Source organism: Mustela nivalis (assembly GCF_964662115.1).
Source record: "Mustela nivalis genome assembly, chromosome: 1".
In the NCBI taxonomy this organism is placed as follows: domain Eukaryota; kingdom Metazoa; phylum Chordata; class Mammalia; order Carnivora; family Mustelidae; genus Mustela; species Mustela nivalis.
This window is the reverse complement of record NC_139020.1, coordinates 205,326,466-205,347,284: the sequence shown is the minus strand read 5'-3', so window position 1 is coordinate 205,347,284 and position 20,819 is coordinate 205,326,466. Positions and strand designations below refer to the sequence as shown.

General features: G+C 39.8%; 1 protein-coding gene across 1 annotated transcript; it reads right to left on the bottom strand.

Moving 5' to 3' along the window:
• Nucleotides 1-574: 574 nt before the first annotated feature.
• LOC309853047 (olfactory receptor-like protein OLF4) lies at nt 575-8,118 on the bottom strand. Its single transcript, XM_082710681.1, has 2 exons — nt 7,931-8,118; nt 575-1,921 (listed from the first exon to the last, which is right to left on the bottom strand). The coding sequence occupies exon 2, from the start codon at nt 1,903-1,905 to the stop codon at nt 973-975; it is 933 nt and encodes a 310-aa protein (XP_082566807.1). The 5' UTR covers nt 1,906-1,921; nt 7,931-8,118; the 3' UTR covers nt 575-972.
• Nucleotides 8,119-20,819: the final 12,701 nt, after the last annotated feature.

Sequence of the window (20,819 nt, the reverse complement as noted above, 5' to 3'; positions counted from 1 at the left end):
CACACTGACACATGAGTGACCCTGATTCTTCAGCATCCAATGTCTACCAATATAAAATTCTACAAAAGGGTAATCACACAAACACCTAACCACTCTGACCATAGACACTAATAAAGGCATATCTCTCAGGGGAGCTCATTCTCTCTCTCCCTCTCAATGTTTCTCTCTCCCTTTGAGAACTCTCCAAAAGCCTTTCATCACTTTTTGTGCCCTTCAGGACGTAAGAGGTAGGCTTCTCTGATGGGTGTTGCTGAGGTGTGTCTTGCAATCACAATAAGAACCCAGGGCTGGTGAAGACATGGCAGAATATCTGGTCAGTGAAGCATCTGTGGAAATGTCCACAAGCACAGGGGCACAGGGGAGTGCCTGGGATGTTCAGCCTGAGCACCCCTGTCAGGAGCCTGAGACATAATGGGAACAGTGCTACAATACACATTATCAAGAAGAAGAATTAAGTTAGTGATGTAAAAAGATGTACAGACTCAAGGTGAAAACTAGGATTTTGTATTTTCCTCCACAGTATAGTTATGTGAAGTGCTTTTTGGCCCTTCCAAATGAAGAGTACAACTCATGATTATTATTTTAGAAATTATTATTATTTTAGAAGAGCTAGGGAAAATATACTTGACATGGTATAAGACATCTGAAATGAAATTATTTTTAAGAAATCCAGCATGTCCAATACAAGATAATAAATTTCCAGGCTTTTATGATCCATGATTGTGGAAAACATTGGAATTCTTTGTAAAATGGAGAAAAGGGACATTGTCTCTATATTAGAAAGATCAGACCCTTAAAATGAGTACCTGACAACTATGAAGATAATTGAATACAAACGAATGAAAAATCCAGGAAATAAATGGTAGGATCCAATTCTATTTCCAAAACTTTATCAAAGAATGAGAGTTATGGGCTCTGAGGCTGTGAATTATGCAACCATGGGCACTTCTTCAGCCCCAGAATGATTGGCCCTTACATCACTGGAACCCCAATGATTCTTCTCAGACCACTCTTTATGTCTCTGTTCCTCAGACTGTAGATGAAGGGGTTCAACATGGGCGTGACCACCGTGTACATTACTGAGGCCACTGCACTTGCATGGGAGCTCTGGGTAGCAGCAGAGCTAAGGTACACACCAAGCATTGTACAATAAAATAAACAGACAACAGAAAGGTGAGATGCACAGGTGGAAAATGCTTTATACTTGCCCTGAGCTGATGAGATTCTACGTATGGAGGAAACTATCTTAGAATAAGAGTAAAGGATCCCAGCAAAAGGACCCCCACCCAGAAGGACAGCTGCAAAATACATCACCAAGTTATTGAGAAAAGTATCAGAACAGGCAAGCTGGACCATCTCATTGAGTTCACAAAAAAAGTGGGGGATATGCAAGTTTGAACAGAAGGAAAGCCGTAACATCATTAAACTTTGTAGCAAGGAATTCAGGATACACATGACCCAGGACATCAGAACCAGCAGTCCACAGAGCTTAGGGTTCATGATGACCGTGTAGTGCAGGGGGTGACAGATGGCCACAAAGCGGTCATAGGCCATCACACTCAGGAGAAAGACATCCAACACAGCAAAAAGTATAAGGAAATAAATCTGAGTAACACAGCCTGTGTAGGTTATGACTTTACTCTGAGTCTGGATGTTCCACAGCATCTTGGGGATGGTGGTGGAGGTGAAGCAGATGTCTACAAAGGATAGGTTGGCCAGGAAGAAGTACATGGGGGTGTGGAGGTTAGGGTCTGTGCTAATGGCCAGGATGATAAGCAGGTTTCCAAACACAGTGATCAGGTACATGGAGAGGAAAAGCCCAAATATGAGAGGCTGTAATTCTGGTTTGTCTGAAAATCCCAGGAGAAAAAATTCAGAAATTTGTGTATCATTTTCTGGTTCCATGTGGTGTATGTGAGTTCTGAAAAAGAGGAAATAATATGACTGATATTCACACAAACTTGCACTACTCACAGATTTGAAATGCCACATTTTATATTTTTCAGTCCAAACATACTTTTTATTTTGTTTATTGCTTATTGTTTTTTTTAATTTATTTATTTGACAGACAGAGATCACAGTAGGCAGAGAGAGAGGGGGAAGCAGGCTCCCTGCTGAGCAGAGAGCCCAATGCAGGGCACAATCCCAGGACCCTGAGATCATGACCTGAGCCAAAGGCAGAGGCATAACCCACTGAGCCACCCAGGTGCCCCTATTTGTTGTTGTTGTTGTTGTAGTTGTTTTTAAGTAGGTTCCATGCTGGGCATGGAGCCCAAGGTGGTTCTTGTACTCAGGATCCCAGATAAAAGCTGAGCTGGGGGTGCCTGGGTGACTCGGTAAATTAAGCTTTTGCCTTCAGTTCTGGTCCTGTTCCCAGTGTTCTGGACCAAGCCCTGCTTTGGGCTCCCTGCTCAGCGGGGAATCTGCTTCTCTCATCCAGACCCTTGGATCGTACTCTCTCTCTCTCTCAACTAAATAAATAAAATCTTAAAAACAAAACAAAAAACACACAAACAAACAAACAAAAAAACAAAACAGAACAACAACAACAAATAAAACCGAGTTAAGATCAAGAGTCAGATGCTTATTGGATCTAACCAAACATATGTCCTCTGAAAAAAATTTTAAAAAGTTGTATTTGGATATGGTCCCCTTTAGAGGAACTCCTCTACCACATCTGGTATATATTTTTTAATTAGCTTCTTTTCTAAGAAATCATGTATTTTATAGTTTCCTAAGAAATTCTTCAAATATTTCAGGTGTATAAATTGACTGATGCTGGCATTTCAGGCACTATCTAAGCAATGAGCATAGGCTATTTAAGAACAAGAGTCCCTTCAGAGATGGTGAAAGAATGTAAATCAAATAAGAGAATTCCATACCTTTGCAGATGGTGAGTGGTGCTAGGAATAAAAAATAAAACAAGTCAAGCAGAGAGAGTCAGTTATCATATGGTTTCACTTATTTGTGGAGCATAACAAATAACACAGAGGACATGGGGAGATGGAGAAGAGAAGGGAGTTGAGGGAAATTGGAGGCGGAGATGAACCATGAGAGACTATGGACTCTGAAAAAACAATCTGAGGGTTTTGAAGGGGCAGGGGGTGGGAAGCTGGGGGATCCTGGTGGTGGGTATTATGGAGAGCATGAATTCCATGTATTGCATGGAGCACTGGGTGTGATGCATAGACAATGAATTCTGTTCCACTGAAAAATTAAATTATATATATATACATATATATATATATTATATTTTTTTATATATATAATATATATATTTTTTGTTTTGTTATATATATATATATATAAAACAAAACAAAACAGAAACAAAACAAACAAACAAAAATAAACGGATAAATCTGAGATTGAATAGAACCTTCTATTTTCATTGTTGGGTAGAAGTGTATGCTTGGCAGAAGGAATGACCAGTGCAAATGCGCTTTGGTTAGTGTCTTATATGTTGTATTTTTATTTTTTTTAATTTATTTTTTTCTTCATTTATTTATTTTCAGCATAACAGTATCATTATTTTTTTTCACCACATCCAGTGCTCCATGCAATCCGTGCCCTCTATAATACCCACCACCTGGTACCCCGACCTCCCACTCTCCCGCCACCTCAAACCCCTCAGATTGTTTTTCAGAGTCCATAGCCTCTCATGATTCACCTCCCCTTCCAAATTACCCCAACTCCCTTTTCTCTAACTCCCCATGTCCTCCATGCTTATTTTTGTTATGCTCCACAAATAAGTGAAACCATATGATAATTGACTCTCTCTGCTTGACTGATTTCACTCAGCATAATCTCTTCCAGTCCCGTTCATGTTGCTACAAAAGTTGGGTATTCGTCCTTTCTGATGGAGGCATAATACTCCATAGTGTATATGGACTACATCTTCCTTATCCATTTGTCCGTTGAAGGGCATCTTGGTTCTTTCCACAGTTTGGCCACCGTGGCCATTGCTGCTATAAACATTGGGATACAGATGGCCCTTCTTTTCACAACATCTGTATCTTTGGGGTAAATACACAGGAGTGCAATGGCAGGGTCATAGGGAAATTCTATTTTTAATTTCTTGAGGAATCTCCACACTGTTCTCCAAAGTGGCTGGACCAACTTGCATTCCCACCAACAGTGGAAGAGGCTTCCCCTTTCTCCACATCCTCTCCAACACATGTTGTTTCCTGTCTTGCTAATTTTGGCCATTCTAAATGCTGTAAGGTGATATCTCAAAGTAGTTTTAATTTGAATCTCCCTAATGGCTAGTGATGATGAATATTTTTTCATGTGTCTCATAGCCATTTGTATGTCTTTATTGGAGAAGTGTCTGTCCATATCTTCTGCCCATTTTTTGATATGCTTGTCTGTTTTGTGTGTGTTGAGTTTGAGGAGTTCATTATAGATCCTGGATATCAACCTTTTGTCTGTACTCTCATTTGCAAATATCTTCTCCCATTCCGTGGGTTGCCTCTTTGTTTTCTTGTCTTATATGTTTTATATGTTTTATCATTGTATTATCTTCTTGTTTCTACTTTAAATGAATGTACTTGTTTCTAATGTTCAAGTAAGAGAAGCAAAGGTGGTGCTGCAAGGGGAATGAGTGGGAGGGAGTTTGAGGACATACCCTGTCAGACATGCTGAGGAGGAAAGTGGCCTCTGTGCTGCATCTAAACCCTCAAGGCACAGGCACTTCCTTGTCCCCACTGCCTCTCCCACTGTATTCATCCTGTTGCAAAGATATTCCATAAATTGAACCAAATCCCCTTAGTGGCCTCTCTCGATCAAGTTCTGGTCCCCATGTTGTGTCACTGTGAGATTTATGAGTCCTGGCATCTTCTTGTGGGGACTGCTCACACTCCTCAAGTCATATACACACAGGACAGCATGGTTTCATGGGTTGTGTTATTCCCCTGTCTTTCTCAGCCCCTGCCATCCTGGTTATGCCAGGAATGGATCCAACCCAACTAGGCCAGGCCAGTGGTCTTTCCCCTGCAAATGCAGAAATGGCTACTAATAATGTCAATTCCTACTCCTCCCATAGACAAATAGATTTGGGGCTCCATATTGGGATGGGAGTTTTCTGTATATTTCATCAACATTAAAAAAAAAGGAATCTGTTTCATAAGTGGAATGACAAATGATGAAAGAGAAGGAAGAACAAAATGAATGAAAGAGAACAATAAGCCAGTTATCCCTGAGAGACTGTGAGGAAGAATGACCTCCTCTTTTGCACCCTTGAGTACATCCTCTGATGCCCAACAATAATAGTATTTGAACAAATTAAACTCATCCCAAAGACAAAAGTAGTGATATATTTATAAAATCAGAAATCTTACATATATGATAGATCTCCCCAAAAAATGAGCAACGGGAAAACCAACACTTCTCAGAGGAAGTATACACAACACAACAAAAGGTGGTTATTTGAAATATCAAGCATAGAAGACTTATTTTTTATGTACCTCCTCTATAACTGGCAAATTCATTTCTATGTAATCTAATAGGGGATGAGGTTATCCCCTTTCTCCCTTTCTTATGTGGCATCCTTTCCTTGATGTAATTGGGTTTTGGGTATTGATCTCTCCTTTGACAAACCCAATGGGCACATTCAAATCCTCATTCTGGATTCCATCCAATGTGCAAAGCTACAGCCAGATCATGCTCTATAAATCCTGCTGCTTAATGACAGTCTATCTTTTTATACCAAATAGCTTGATTCATATGGTTATGTTTGAGAGCATTGTGTCATCCATACATTCATTTTTATTTTTGTACTCTGTCTTCAATGCTATACTGCAACATGTAAAAGAAAAGGGACTTTACCTTCTTTATTTTTGTTTTTCTCACAAGTTATGTGACTATATCTGTTTAGCATAACAAAATCTAAAGACTGACTGGGTAGGTCAGTGGGTTAAGCCTCTGCCTTTGGCTCAGGTCATGATCTCAGGTTCCTGGGATCGATCCCGCCATTGGGCTCTCTGCTCAACGGGGATCCTGCTTCCCTCCCCCCTCCCACCTGCCTCTCTGTCTACTTGTGATCTCTGTCTGTCAAATAAATAAATAGAATATTTTTTAAAAAAATCTAAGAAGATGAAATGTTATAGAATACAAAAATAAAGGTATAATGAAACCAGTTTAAGATGAGTAACTTCAAAATGACTGTCGTCGGCAAAATTATATGAAAGCTAAAAGCTAAATGAAATAGGATATGAAATAGTAATCATTAATGATATCAACATGGGTTAATCATTAAATTGTCAAAGGCCTACACACAGATGAATATAATATGTAATGTTCCTAGAATGGTCAGATTTTTTGTTTTGTTTTCTGTTAAATGAGTCAGGAACTAGATCTCAGTGTGTAAGGATAGTTACCACATGGCAAGGTTGTATTTCATTTTGGTGGGAAAGTCCAAATTGCTAAATAAATGCTGGCTTAAAGGAATATATATCTGGAATAATATAAAATTGATCCCCTCCCTCGGATCTTACAAAAACCAGAGGGATTTTGACCTCAGTGTAAGTGTAACCATACAGTATACTAGAACATAAAAGAACAAAACAAAACAAAACAAAAACCTACACATAGGGTTCCTGGGTGGGGAAGTCAGCTAAGTGTTTGCCTTCAGCTCAAGTAATGATCTCAGGGTCCTAGGATGGAATCCTGCATCTGGCTGCCTGCTCAGCCTGAAGTCTGCTTCTCTCTCTCCCTCTGCCTGCCCTTCCCCCTGCTCACACAAACACACACACCCTCTCTCTCAAATAAATAGAATCATAGAAAAAAAGAAAACTACATATAAAATGTACAGGTGGGGGGCACCTGGGTGGCTCAGTGGGTTAAGCCGCTGCCTTCGGCTCAGGTCATGATCTCAGGGTCCTGGGATCGAGTCCTGCATTGGGCTCTCTGCTCAGCAGGGAGCCTGCTTCTCTCTCTCTCTCTCTCTGCCTGCCTCTCTGCCTACTTGTGATCTGTCAAATAAATAAATAAAATTAAAAAAATGTACAGGTGGGCAACACCACTTAAAGAAGCCAAAAAACTCAGAAGGAAAAGGGTTGATATATTTAAATAAAGTTTAAAACTTTTCTGGTCAAACTATGCCTCAAACACTACTTGAGAAACAATGATCTGAGGATATCATTTGAAATTCTGATAATGTTTTAGAGAAAAAGAGAACAATATATGGGCATGATAATAAAGGCCAATCAGAATGTTCATTAAATATCTGAAGTTTGCTGAAACTGAAATATAGTTTAAGAAATCAAGAAACATTTTCTATCACCCAGCAGCTTGGCCAACAAACTTACAGAGTTGTTACATTGTAGCTGGAACTTTTAAACTGGTGGCCAAGGGTACTCTGAATTTTTTGGTAGGAAAGTTAAGTGTTACAAGATTGAAGGCAGAACCTGAAGGCAGGTGTGATTCAATACTGTTATTCTTTATCCCAGGGTTTCTTTGTCTCTGCACATGGACATTCTGGCCAGAGCCTGCCTGGCATAGGGGATATCCTGGGCACTGGGGGGTGTTTAGGTCATCCCTTGGCCTCTACATACCCCTCTCCATTGTGACAGGCAAAGCTGGATCCAGCTAATCAGTGACTCCCAGGGGACAAAATCACACCCAATTAGAACCACACATTGAGTTTAACAATCTCACCATACTTTTTCTAGCATTGCTATAATAGCAACTTAATGAAAAAGAATATGAAAAGCCATCAAATGTGTGAGTAGCAGTCACTCTGTGAAATTGACATTAGCACTGAGTTAATTACTTAACCAAGCAAGCACGGTGATCTCTTGCTCTAGGCTATGTTGAATTGGCTCTCAGGTGGTGATGGCTCTTACAAAAACCAGAGGTTTTTGTAAGAGCCAATGTTCTGGCTTCCATTCTCTCTGACCTTCTCATTAACATTCCATTTAGATGTTGGACTCACCTGGCTGGGGTGTCTGGCAGGAAGGTTTCCTTGTGGAAGTCTGAATTCCTCCCTGGACAATAGATGATAGGGATTAAATCTCTGTCTTCAGCTGAGACAGCAGGGATAAGTGAAGCATTGGTCCCCAGCCAGAATGAGGACTCTGAACAAACAGACAAGAACCATGGCCCTTCCTGTCCAAAGGTTGCATTGGCTGATGGACTGGGGACAAGGAGGTATTTACAGCTCCCTGCATCTGATCATTAAGCATATTTCCCTCTTGTGATTCCAGTCTGATTCCCAAGTGGAAAACTGTTTTTCCCACACACAAAATTTCTGTAATGAATCTCTGTTCCCCAGGGACATGTTTAGAAGTAGTAAATCCACGGTTTTTATTTTTTACATTTTTTATTTAAATTCCAGTCATTTTTATTTCACTCTTTCTGTAAACTTGCCTCCTTCCTGATGTTGAAACTCCTAACATCATTTATTTAAAACTTTATTTTATTTGTTCAGTGTTCCAAGATTCATTGTTTATGTCTCACACCCAGTTCTCCATGGCATCATACCTCAGCTCAAAGTTATAATTTTCTCCAAGTCTAAGCTCAAGTTACCTGACTGGTTTAGGTCTCTTTATCTTCAAAGCATTTTCAAGTGGTAGGAACCCAGCCCTGCAATCTCCTGACAAAAAAGCATTTATTTATTTATTTATTTATTTATTTACTAGTTATTTATTTCATTAAGGTGGAGAAACTGACAACTTGTCAAAAACTGACCCACTAGTTTCAGAGTCAAACTGTAGTGGGAAGACAGGGTTTGGGATAAAGAGCACTAACTTTATTGCTTTGCCAGGCAGAGGAGGCTGAAGCAGGCTAGACCCTTCAAAACTATGCAAGTCGATGGGCCACCTGGGGACAAAATCACACCCAATTGAGAGCTTGGGTGGCTCAGTCATTAAGTATCTGCCTTCAGCTCTGGTCATGATCCCAGGGTCCTCGGATTGCTCCCTGCTCGGTGGGAAGCCTGCTTCTCCCTCTCCCACTTCCACTGCTTGTGTTCCCTCTCTCACTGTGTCTTTCTCTATCAAATAATAAATAAAATTTTTAAACTAACAAACAACAACAAGAAGAAAAAAAAATGCAAGCCCATCTGGGAGGAAAGATCTAGCTGGTTTTGATGGGAATTGCCTATTTGCTGCCAGCCTCCTTTGTCACATCTTCAGTCTGGTACTGAAAAGGCTGAGAGGGGAGGAGATGACCTTTGTGGAAGAGAAGAAAAATGTTACTTTAAAATTGAGCTTTGTGGAAGCATTAGTACAGCCATTTGGATTTTTGCTCAGCTTTTTGCTTTTCATTGGTTTTAGACTTGAAAATAAACATTGGGCACTGCACACACTGACATCAAGACAGTTTTGTCACTACTGGGTGGCTCAATGGGTTAAACATCCAACCTTTAATGTCAGGGTCCTGAGTTCAAGCCCTACAATGGGCTACAAGCTGGGTGGGGAGCCTACTAAAAAATAAATAAATAAATAAAAAGGAAGAAAGTACTTCTGTCATTGCAAATAGAATTTCTTACTTTATCACATGTTTAGAGCTCTCATTTAGTCCCTCATTATAAAACATTTGTTAATTATGGGTGCTATACCTAGGTCTTTTGTATATGATATCACCTGTACTGAGCATCTTAGAGGGATTGTTTGATTTTATTTTAGCACGAGCAAATACATTTCTCAGCTCCATTCCACATGCAGGAATGGTGCTTGGTGGCATCCAATGATCTTCCCCAACTTCATGTTGAAGTATGTGGTGGCCCTTGAGTGTCATCCTCTCAGAATACTTCTAGTTCTCAAGCTCTGAGGCAGTGGTTATCAACCAGGAATGAATTTTCTCCTGAGGATGCCTAGTAATGTCAAATGCTCTAAACACCTACATCCATAAGAAAGAAGCCTCCAAAAATAGAATTATGCTGCCCCAAATGTCAAAGGGAATAAGTAAGAAAACCTTTTCTGGACCAGCACTTCTTCAACTTCCAATTGTCTACAAGGTATCCATGGATGCACATGGATACCATTACAAATGCTGAATCTGATCGTGGTCCCGTGTGGTCCATATTCTGCATTTCTAGCAAGCTCCCAGGTGATGCTGATGTTAGGATTCTGTTCTGTGGACCACCCTTTGATTAGCAAGGCTGTGATCGTGTGTTAGAGTTCGGTGTAAGAAGTTTTAGGTCTTTCACAACAAAAATTATCACTGTATGTAATTTTGAAAGAACAGGGTGTTCACTCATTCCATAGGCTATGTAAATTTGATGTTTCTTTTATATATAGGATCTTGAGTGACAAAAAATAATACACTTGTTTTTTTTTAATATATTTATATTTTAGCTTCTGGTAGATTTGATACACAAGCTTTCATTAATTTATGGAGTACAACAGTGAGATATACAGGTTTCCAGTTATGGAATGAATAAGTCATAGGAATAAAAGTCACAACATATAGACTACAGTCAATACGTTGTGACAGCTCTATATGGGATAGATGGTATCTATACTTATAGTGAGCAGAACGTAATATATAAATTTGTCAAATCACTATGTTGCCCTCCTGAAATAACACACTTTTGAAAAGATTAAGGATATCCAAAATGTATAAAGAACTTATCAAACTTAACACCCAAAGACTAAATAATCCAGTCAAGAAATGTGCAGAAAACATGAACAGACCTAATGACGGACTATATGCTGAATAACTGAACATAATTTTTAAAAAGAGTGTAATATAAGAATCAGAAAAAAAAAAGAAGAAGAAGACATCCAAATGGCCAACAGACACATGAAAAAGTGCTCTACATCACCTGGCATCAGGGAAATACAAATCAAAACGACAATGAGATACCATGTCAAACCAGTCTGAACAGCTAAAATTAACGAGTCAGGAAACAACCTATGTTGGCAAGGATGCAGAGCAAAGGGAATCCTCTTACACTGTTGATGGGAATGCAATCTGGTACAGGCACTCTGGAAAACAGCATAAAGTTTCCTCAAGAAGGGCCATCTGTGCCCCAATGTTTATAGTAGCAATGGCCACAGTCGTCAAACTATGGAAAGAACCAAGATGCCCTTCAACAGACGAATGGATAAGGAAGATGTGGTCCATATACACTATGGAGTATTATGCCTCCATCAGAAAGGATGAATCCCCAACTTTTGTAGCAACATGGACCGGACTGAAAGAGATTATGCTGAGTGAAATAAGTCAAGCAGAGAGAGTCAACTATCATATGGTTTCACTTATTTGTGGAGCATAACAAATATTATGGAGGACAAGGGGTGTTAGAGAGGAGAAGGGAGTTGGGGTAAATTGGAAGGGGAGGAGTATCATGAGAGACTATGGACTTTGAAAAACAATCTGAGGGTTTGAAGTGGTGGGGCGTGGGAGGTTGGGGTACCAGGTGGTGGGTATTATTGAGGGCACGGATTGCATGGAGTACTGGGTGTGGTGAAAAAATAATGAATACTGTTTTTCTGAAAATAAATTAATTAATTTAATTTTTAAAAAAAGAGAAGTTAAAAATGGAGCTACCTTCTGACCCAGCAATTTCACTACTGGGTATGCATCCAAAATAAACAAATGTAGTGATTCAAAGGGGCACCTGCATGCCATGGTTTATAGCAGCAATGTCCACAATAGCCAAACTGTGGAAAGAGCTGGGATTTCCATTGCAAATGAATGGATAAAGATTTGGTATATATCTAGATATATCTAGACTGTATATATATACACATATATATATATATGTGTATATATATATATATATATGGATCTTGCCATTTCCAATGATGGAACTAAAGTCTCTAATGCTAAGTGAACTAAGACAATCAGAGAAAGAAAATTATCATATGATCTCACTAATATGTGGAATATAAGAAACAAAACAGAGAATCATAGAAGAAAGGAGGAAAAATTAAACAAGGTGAAATCATAGAGGGGGAAAACTGTAAGAGACTAAATCTGGGAAACAAGCTGGGGGTTGCTGGAGGGTAGAAGAGTAGGGAGATGGGGTGATTGGGTGATGGGCATTAAGGAGTGCACGTGATGTAATAAGCACTGTGTATTATGTAATATGTATAAATCACTGACTTCTACCACTGAAACCAATAATGCATTATATGTTAATTGAAATTAAATAAAATATTAAAAAGACTTTTTTATGGGTTAATTAATTTATTTTTTATTAATAGGTTAAGTTGGTCAACATATAGTGCATTGCAGCTTTTATTGTAATGTTCAACAATTCATTAGTTGTGTAAGTGTTTTAGAAGACAGAATAAAGACAGAATAAGGGCCTCCTAAGTATGTCCACATCCTAATCAGTACTTACGAAAATGTTATTTTTCTAGAGCACAAGAAAATTCAGGAACAGATTGAACAGGGTTGCTAATCAGCTTCCATTAAGATAAAGAGATTAACTATGATTGTCCACATGGGACAAAGGTGGTCACAACAGTCCTCCAAATGTTGACAAGGGAGCCATAAGAGTTGGTGTCAGAGAGACTTGGAAAATGCTGCTCTGCTGGCTCTGAAGGTGGAGGAAGAGACAGGAGCCCAGGAATGCAGGCTGCCAGCAAGAGAGACTGGAATGAGAACAAAAACAGATTCTCCCCTGACCTTCTAGAGGGAACTCAACCCTGCAGACATCCTACTATTACCAGTTGAGACTCCTTCTAATCTTCTAGTTCTAGAACTGTAAGAACATGTATGTGTTTATTTTAAGTAACTAGTAGGGGGACAATATGCATCTGTAGGAGGAATCTCATATGGACATGGTCATAAAATTATTTGGGAAAAATTAGTGTAATCTTTTCAAGTTATTCTCAGCTTCTCTTAGGAATGGGCATTTTAAGATAAAACCCACAGTAGGTAGAAAGGAAATTTTAATTTGATTTGGAGACCTTCTGCTCCATCAGCTGGTTCAGTGAATTCCTTGTGGCATAAATGTGAGTGTGGTCTGACTCTGAGACCTTTGAGGCAGTGACATAAGAAAGGAGCTCAACATAAAAATGAAGGTCGCCCATTGTAATTTACATCTTTGTCTATATTTCTGCATCCTTTCATTTCACCTTGATTCAAATGTCCATTCTCTTCATGGTACCCTTTCCAGCTTCTTGTAGCTTCCTTTCAACATCAGTGACAAAATCATAAATGTGTATGTACCTATGTGAGTGAGCTTATGGGAAAGAAAATGTACAAAAACAACACATACACAATACACAACTTTTACCCTGAAGTGTTTTCTTTGAGATAAAAAAGGAAATCCCACACATGTTATTCATCCTCACAACATCCACATGAAGTTATGTTAAATATGCAACACTGCCTTTAGAAATTGGGAAACCAAAGCTGAGGAGGCTTACATTTTTAGAGATTACCTAGTCATGCAATAGGGTACCTGGCTGGCTCAGTCAGTTAAGTGTCTAACTCTTGATCTTAGCTCAGGTAGTGATATTAGTGTTGTGAGTTCAAGTCCCACATTGGGTGTTATACTGAGTGTAGACCCTATTAAAAAAAATACCTAAAAAAAATTTCAAACTTATGTGACAGTCTTAATTATACACAAATAGACACTTCACTATATACTCTTCATTTTTGCGTAGACCCTTTAGTTCACCAAAGTGTACACCTTATATATGCAGACTAGTATGGATAATTACAACCCAATGATTTATTCAGTGGAATAAATCTAATGCTGCATGGATACAGGTAAGATCTAGAGCACAGGTAACTGACTCTCCCGTAAGGGGAGTGGGAGATAGCACTTCAATGGGGAAGAAAGACAAGTGTTAATATGGATGTATGAACAATGAAATCTAATTCACATGATAAACTAAACTTTATCTATAAATAGAAAATTAAGCTCGTAATAAGGGATTATGAATTGGATGAGAGAGAAGAGCACTACAAGTACACACAGCACTGTGAATGAGCCTTAGAAACACAGCATAGAAATTCACACCTGACTCTAGACACATGAGGGCCCAGCAGAGATCAGAAATGTTCCATAGCATATAATTTCATTTGACTATAAAGGTATTCTGATATCCAATTTGTCAAGGACAGCCTGTTACACAGCAAGAGCTGACTGACACAATAATCTAAGTTAATAGATCTGAGGCAGTTAGAATATGTGCTGCTTTCTATTTGTGGCATACAATCTGACAAATGAGGATACTGGTCATGATCATTCTGTAATTCAAGGTTGCTTCCAGTGATTTTATGACCAGGTCATATATGTGGGCTCCATTCTGGGTTACTAGGAGAGTTTGAAGGATGTACACATTTGTGCAGAAAACTGGTGACCCTGAACCACATGACCGGCAGGACATCCAGCTCTCCTGTGAAGCATCCTCTGATTAAGCAGGTGGAAGAACTTTCTGAACAGGAAAGAGGCACAAAGTGCATGATGCTGGTATTGTTTTCTTCACTGCCCCTTAGCACTTGTGACAAATGTTAGGACATAGGGCTTATTAGCAGGTAGCATTGGAAAATTTCAAGTAAAGAACAGAAGATAATTTGTTAATAAATGTATATGAAATTAACTGACATTTCATCTTAAGGAAGTAACACCCTCAGTGTTACTGACAAGTGCTCAATATTTCTACAAATACATTCACAACATGAAAAAGAAATATTTTGCACAGTGAGAAAATGAGTTTAATAAAATTTTGCTTCCTCATATTTATGGTTGTCTCTGATCCAGGAAAGTATTAGATCAATTTATCCAAATTTATCTTTCTTTGTAGACTCCACTGGGAGAAATATACATGCAAAGCAGTTTTTGGGGGGCTATGGTAGGTTTTCTGGACCCTGAGATGAATCACAGAATAAAACCAGGACATCAGTTAGGAAACATAGATGCATGTTTGTAGAGTGAGTGCCTGACATTAAGCTTTTGATTTCTGAAGCATACATTTCAAAAACAGCCATTCAGCTTGACAAGATGGTGGGAAGTAGGAGGAGGCCCCTTTTCAATCTGTACCCTAAAGTGAGCTGATTACCTACCAAAGAATTCCGATCACCCATGAAAACAGCCTGAGATCAGAATTATACATGTCTGGATCTCTACAGGGACAGAAGATGCCAGTGGGCAGGTAAAGCAGAGTGAGAGCTTCGGACTGATATTGGAAGAGAAACAAAAGGGTGAGGGAGCCACCAGAGGCAAGCGATTGGAAAGTAATACCCCAATCCAGGAGTGCCCTGCGTCTGGGGACCAGCATTAACTTGGAGTCTGGTTGAAAGCACTCAAAGAGAGCAAAGGATCACGGGGGGAATTTGCGGCAATTGGGGCGCCTAGGGACAGGGGCTTAAGTCCCCTGTCCCAGGACAGTCTCCCCTGGTGCTGAGCCAGAAAGAGTGCAGCAGAGAAACTAGGTCTTGGTCCTGAGCCGCCAGCGTGCCCCAGATCACGTGGGGTCTGGCTCCCATGAGGGGCTGAGGGCTTCACCTGAAGGTAGAGTCTCCAGAGCCTGAGGGCAGGTGCTGCAGAGCCTGAGATGCACTCTCTCCCATGCTCTTGGACCCGCACCATTCCACCAGAGCCTGAGACGGGTGCACGCGCACCCCACACACTCCCCTGAGAGAGGTGCTCCCAAGCCCAGTGCTCTTAGACCCAGAAAGACCAGGCACTCCCAGCCCGGACCAGCAGGAAAATCTCAGTGTGTGATAGCTGCTTGGAACATCTCTGACAGTCTGGAGCTGCCCAGACAGCCGCTGCTGCCATGGTCTTGGGTACAAACAGAAGACCCTGTGTCCCCAGGGACCTCGATTCGGAACCTTCTCTGCCAGTGGCCAAGGGGGAATTTACTTGGACTCTGCAGCCAGACTGAGGTTTCTCTCTCAGAGGGAGGTCAGGGTGCAGTTTGCTTTCCTCTAAACCTACAAAAAGCATCAAAAGTGGTCAAGGCAAAGAAAAAAAAAAAGTGAACAAACATAAAAACCTCCAGAGAACAAAAGCCTGAAAAAAACAGTTTCCTCAGAGCCCACCTCCTTGAGGGGGGCAGGAGGACTTATCTCAGGGAACATCATTGACTGAAAACCCATGTGGCAGGCCCCTCCCCCAGAAAACCAACAGGGGTGGGGGAAAGAAAGAAAAGAGAACAACCAGCACTACTTCATAGGATAAGTCTTATTTTTAACTCGTTATCACTACTCTGGTTCATTTTTTTAAATATAGATAGTCTTTTAACCTATTTACCATCACAGTGAGATGTCCAGTTAAAAAAATAAAAATAAAAAAATAACCTTCTAACTAGAACTTTTTGATTCATACACCTGTATTTTTCTTTTGCATTTCTATTTGTTTTATTTTAGTTTATTTTAACCTAGTTTATTCCTTTTTTATTTTCCTTTTCTTTTTATTTATTTATTTATTTTCAGCATAACAGTATCATTATTTTTTCACCACACCCAGTGCTCCATGCAATCCGTGCCCTCTATAATACCCACCACCTGGTACCCCAACACCCCACCCCCCCTGCCACTTCAAACTCCTCAGATTGTTTTTCAGAGTCCATAGTCTCTCATGATTCACTTCCCCTTCCAATTTACCCCAACTCCCTTCTCTCTAACTCCCCATGTCCTCCATGCTTTTTGTTATGCTCCACAAATAAGTGAAACCTTATGATAACTGACTCTCTCTGCTTGACTGATTTCACTCAGCATAATCTCTTCCAGTCCTGTCCATGTTGCTACAAAAGTTGGGTATTCGTCCTTTCTGATGGAGGCATAATACTACATAGTGTAGTGTGGAGATTCCTTAAGAAATTAAAAATAGAACTTACCTATGACTCTGCCATTGCACTCCTGGGTATTTACCCCAAAGATACAGATGTAGTGAAAAGAAGGGTCATCTGTACCCCAATGTTTATAGCAGCAACGGCCACGGTCGCCAAACTGTGGAAAGAACCAAGATGCCCTTCAACGGACGAATGGATAAGGAAGATGTGGAACATAATACACTACATCATTCTTAAAGGGACAATCCACCAAGATGATCTAATAAGTGTAAATACCTATGCCCCCAATATGGGAGCAGCCAAATACATAAGAAAACTGTTAATCAAGATAAAGAGTCATATTGATATGAATACATTAATAGTAAGAGATCTTAACATGCCTGTCTCAGAAATAGACAGATCATCAAAGCAGAAAATCAATAAAGAAACAAAGGTATTGAATGACACATTGGACCAGATAGACCTCATAGATATATACAGAACATTCTACCCTAAAACAATAAAATACTTATTCTTCTCAAGTGCACATGGAACCTTCTACAGAATAGACCATGTACTGGGTCACAATCAAGACCAAACCGATACCAAAAGACTGAGATTATTCCGTGCATATTCTCAGATCACAAGGCTTTGAAGCTGGAGCTCAATCACAATGAAAAGTACGGATGGAACTCAAACACCTGGAAGCTAAAGGCCACCTTGCTTAAGAATGCTTGGATCAATTGTCAGATCATCTTGGTGGATAGTCCCTTTAAGAATGATCAAAAGCTTCTGCACAGCAAAGGAAACAATCAAGAAAACAAAGAGGCAACCCATGGAATGGAAAAAGATATTTGCAAATGACAGTACAGACAAAATGTTGATATCCAGGATCTATAATGAACTCCTGAAACTCAACACACACAAAACAGACAATCACATCAAAAAATGAGCAGAAGATATGGACAGACACTTCTCCCATAAAGACATACAAATGGCTATCAGACACATGGAAAAATGTTCATCATCCCTAGCCATCAGGGATATTCAAATTAAAACCACATTGAGATACCACCTTACACCAGTTAGAATGCCCAAAATTAGCAAGACAGGAAACAACATGTGTTGGAGAGGATGTGGAGGAAGGGGAACCCTCTTCCACTGTTGGTGGAAATGCAAGTTGGTGCAGCCTCTTTGGAGAACAGTGTGGACATTCCTCAAGAAATTAAAAATAGAGCTTCCCTTTGATCCTGCCATTGCACTACTGAGCATTTACCCCAAAGATACAGATGGAGTGAAAAGAAGGGCCATGTGTACCCCAATGTTTATAGCAGCAATGGCCATGGTCACCAAACAGTGGAAAGAACCAAGATGCCCTTCAATGTACGAATTTATAAGGAAGATGTGGTCCATCTACACTGTGGAGTATTATGCCTCCATCAGAAAGAATGAATACTTAACTTTTGTAGCAACATGGACAGGACTGGGAGAGATTATGCTGAGTGAAATAAGTCAAGCAGAGAGAGTCAATTATCATATGGTTTCACTTATTTGTGTAGCATAACAAATAGCATGGATGACAATGGGAGATGGAGAGGAGAAGGGAGTTGAGGGAAATTGGAAGGGGAGGTGAACCATGAGAGACTATGGACTCTGAAAAACAATCTGAGGTTTTGAAGGGGTAGGGAGTGGGAGGTTGGGGGAACCAGGTGGTGGGTATTGGAGAGGGCACGGATTGCATGGAGCACTGGATGTGGTGCAAAAACAATGAATACTGTTACCCTGAAACGAAATTAAAAAAAAAAAAAAAGAAATTAAAAATAGAGCTTCCCTATGACCCGGCAATTGCACTACTGGGTATTTACCCCAAAGATACAGATGGAGTGAAAAGAAGGGCCATCTGTACCCCAATGTTTATAGCAGCAATGGCCACGGTCGCCAAACTGTGGAAAGAACCAAGATGCCCTTCAATGGATGAATGGATAAGGAAGATGTGGTCTGTATACACTATGGTGTATTATGCCTTCATCAGAAAGGATGAATACCCAACTTTTGTAGCGACAATGACAGGACTGGAAGATATTATGCTTAGTGAATAAGTCAAGCAGAAAGAGTCAATTATCATATGGTTTCACTTATTTGCGGAGTATAACAAATAGCCTGAAGGACAAGGGGAGATGGAAAGGAGAAGGGAGTTGAGGAAAATTGGAAGGGGATGTGAACCATGAGAGACTATGGACTCTGAAAAACAATCTGAGGGTTTTGAAGAGGCGGGGATGGGAGGTTTGGGGAACCAGGTGTTGGGTATTGGAGAGGGCACGTATTGCATGAAGCACTGGTTGTGGTGAAAAAACAGTGAATACTGTTACACTGAATAGAAATAAAAAAATTAAATAAAAAAGAATAGAGCTACCCTAAGACCCAGCAATAAAACTACTAGGTATTTATCCCAAATATACAGATGTAGTGAAAAGGAGGTGTACATGTTCTCCAATGTTCATAGCAGCAATGTCCATAATAACCAAACTGTGGAAGGAGCAGCAGTGCCCTTCAATAGATGAATTGATAAAGATGTGTTACCTATACACAAGGGAATAATACTCAGCCATCAGAAATGATGAATCCCCACCATTTGCGTCAACATTGATGGAACTGGAGGGGCTTATGCTAAGTAAATTAAGTCAAGCCAAGAAAGATAATTATCATATGGTTTCACTCATAGGTAGAACATAAGCAATATAGCACAGAGGATCATACGGGAAAGCAAGGAATTCCGTACACAAACACACACACACACACACACACACACCACACACACACACCACACACGAACACACATTCGCTAACTGAACATAATAAAAATGATAAATAATAAAATATCTCATATATAAGAAATAATAAAATAATATATAAATATAATACATTATATATTATATAAGTGATAATAAATAGATGATAATAATAATAAATAAAAACGATTAGCCATCATAGAGTACATCATTATTTTTTGGTGTAGTATTCAATTATTCATTGATTTTGTGTAACTCCCGGTGCTCCTCATATCACATGCCCTCCTTAATGCCCATCCATCCTCCTATTCTTGCCAGTTTCCACAACCTTCAGTTTGTTTCCTGGAGTCAAGAGTCTCTTGGTTTGGCTCCCTCTCTGATTGCTTCCCATTCAGTTTTTCCTCCCTTCCCCTATGATCCTCTGTGCTACTTCTTATATTCCACATATGAGTGAACATGATTTTAAAACACAGTAGCATGTTTTCAGGGAAAGCACCTGACTTGAAGCTTTTGATTTATAAGGTATGCATTTCAAGGACAACCATGCTGAATGAACATATTGTCAGGTGTAGGACACAATTACCAGAGAAGCACTCAGACTACACTAGATGTAAGTACTCTTCAGAAAGATCTGGATAACCTCAATATGATATGTGAGTGACAATGTTTTCCCTCCATGTCATAATTTCACTCTTATGTTTTAAACTTGTCAATAGAGACTGAAGTTGCAAACCCATAGCCACTCTGCTCATGGGCCCCAATAAAGGCAGGACCCTTAGTTATGGGTTTTCTCTCATGTGCGCTGAATCTCTATACCACCCCTCAGACTGTTCTTACTCTACCCCCCCAGTAATAAGTAATAATCCTGGTTTTGTTAGAGTTCTCTGATGGGCATCACTGAGGTGGGTACTGCAATCACAATAAGAATCCAAGGGCTGGTGCAGCCACAGCAGAGACTTTGGACAGGGAAGTGTCTGTGGGAATGTCCACAAGAACAGGGATGCAGGGCAATGCATTGATGTATTCTACTATATTTCTGGTTTCTAATTCATTGATCTTTCCTCTAATCTTAATTATTTCCCTTCTCGTGTGTGGGGTAGTCTTAATTTGTTGTTGATACTACAGATCTTTAAGGTAGAGTGACAGTTTGTGTATTCAGGATTTTTCTACTGTTTTGAAATGAGGATTGGATAGCTATATATTTCTTCCTTAGGACCACCTTTGCCATATCCCATAGGTTTTGGACTGATTTGTCTTTATTCTCATTTATTTCCATGAATTCTTTAAGTTCTTTGATTTCCTGGTTTACCCAAATAGCTTTCAACAAGACAGTCTTTATCTTCCAAGT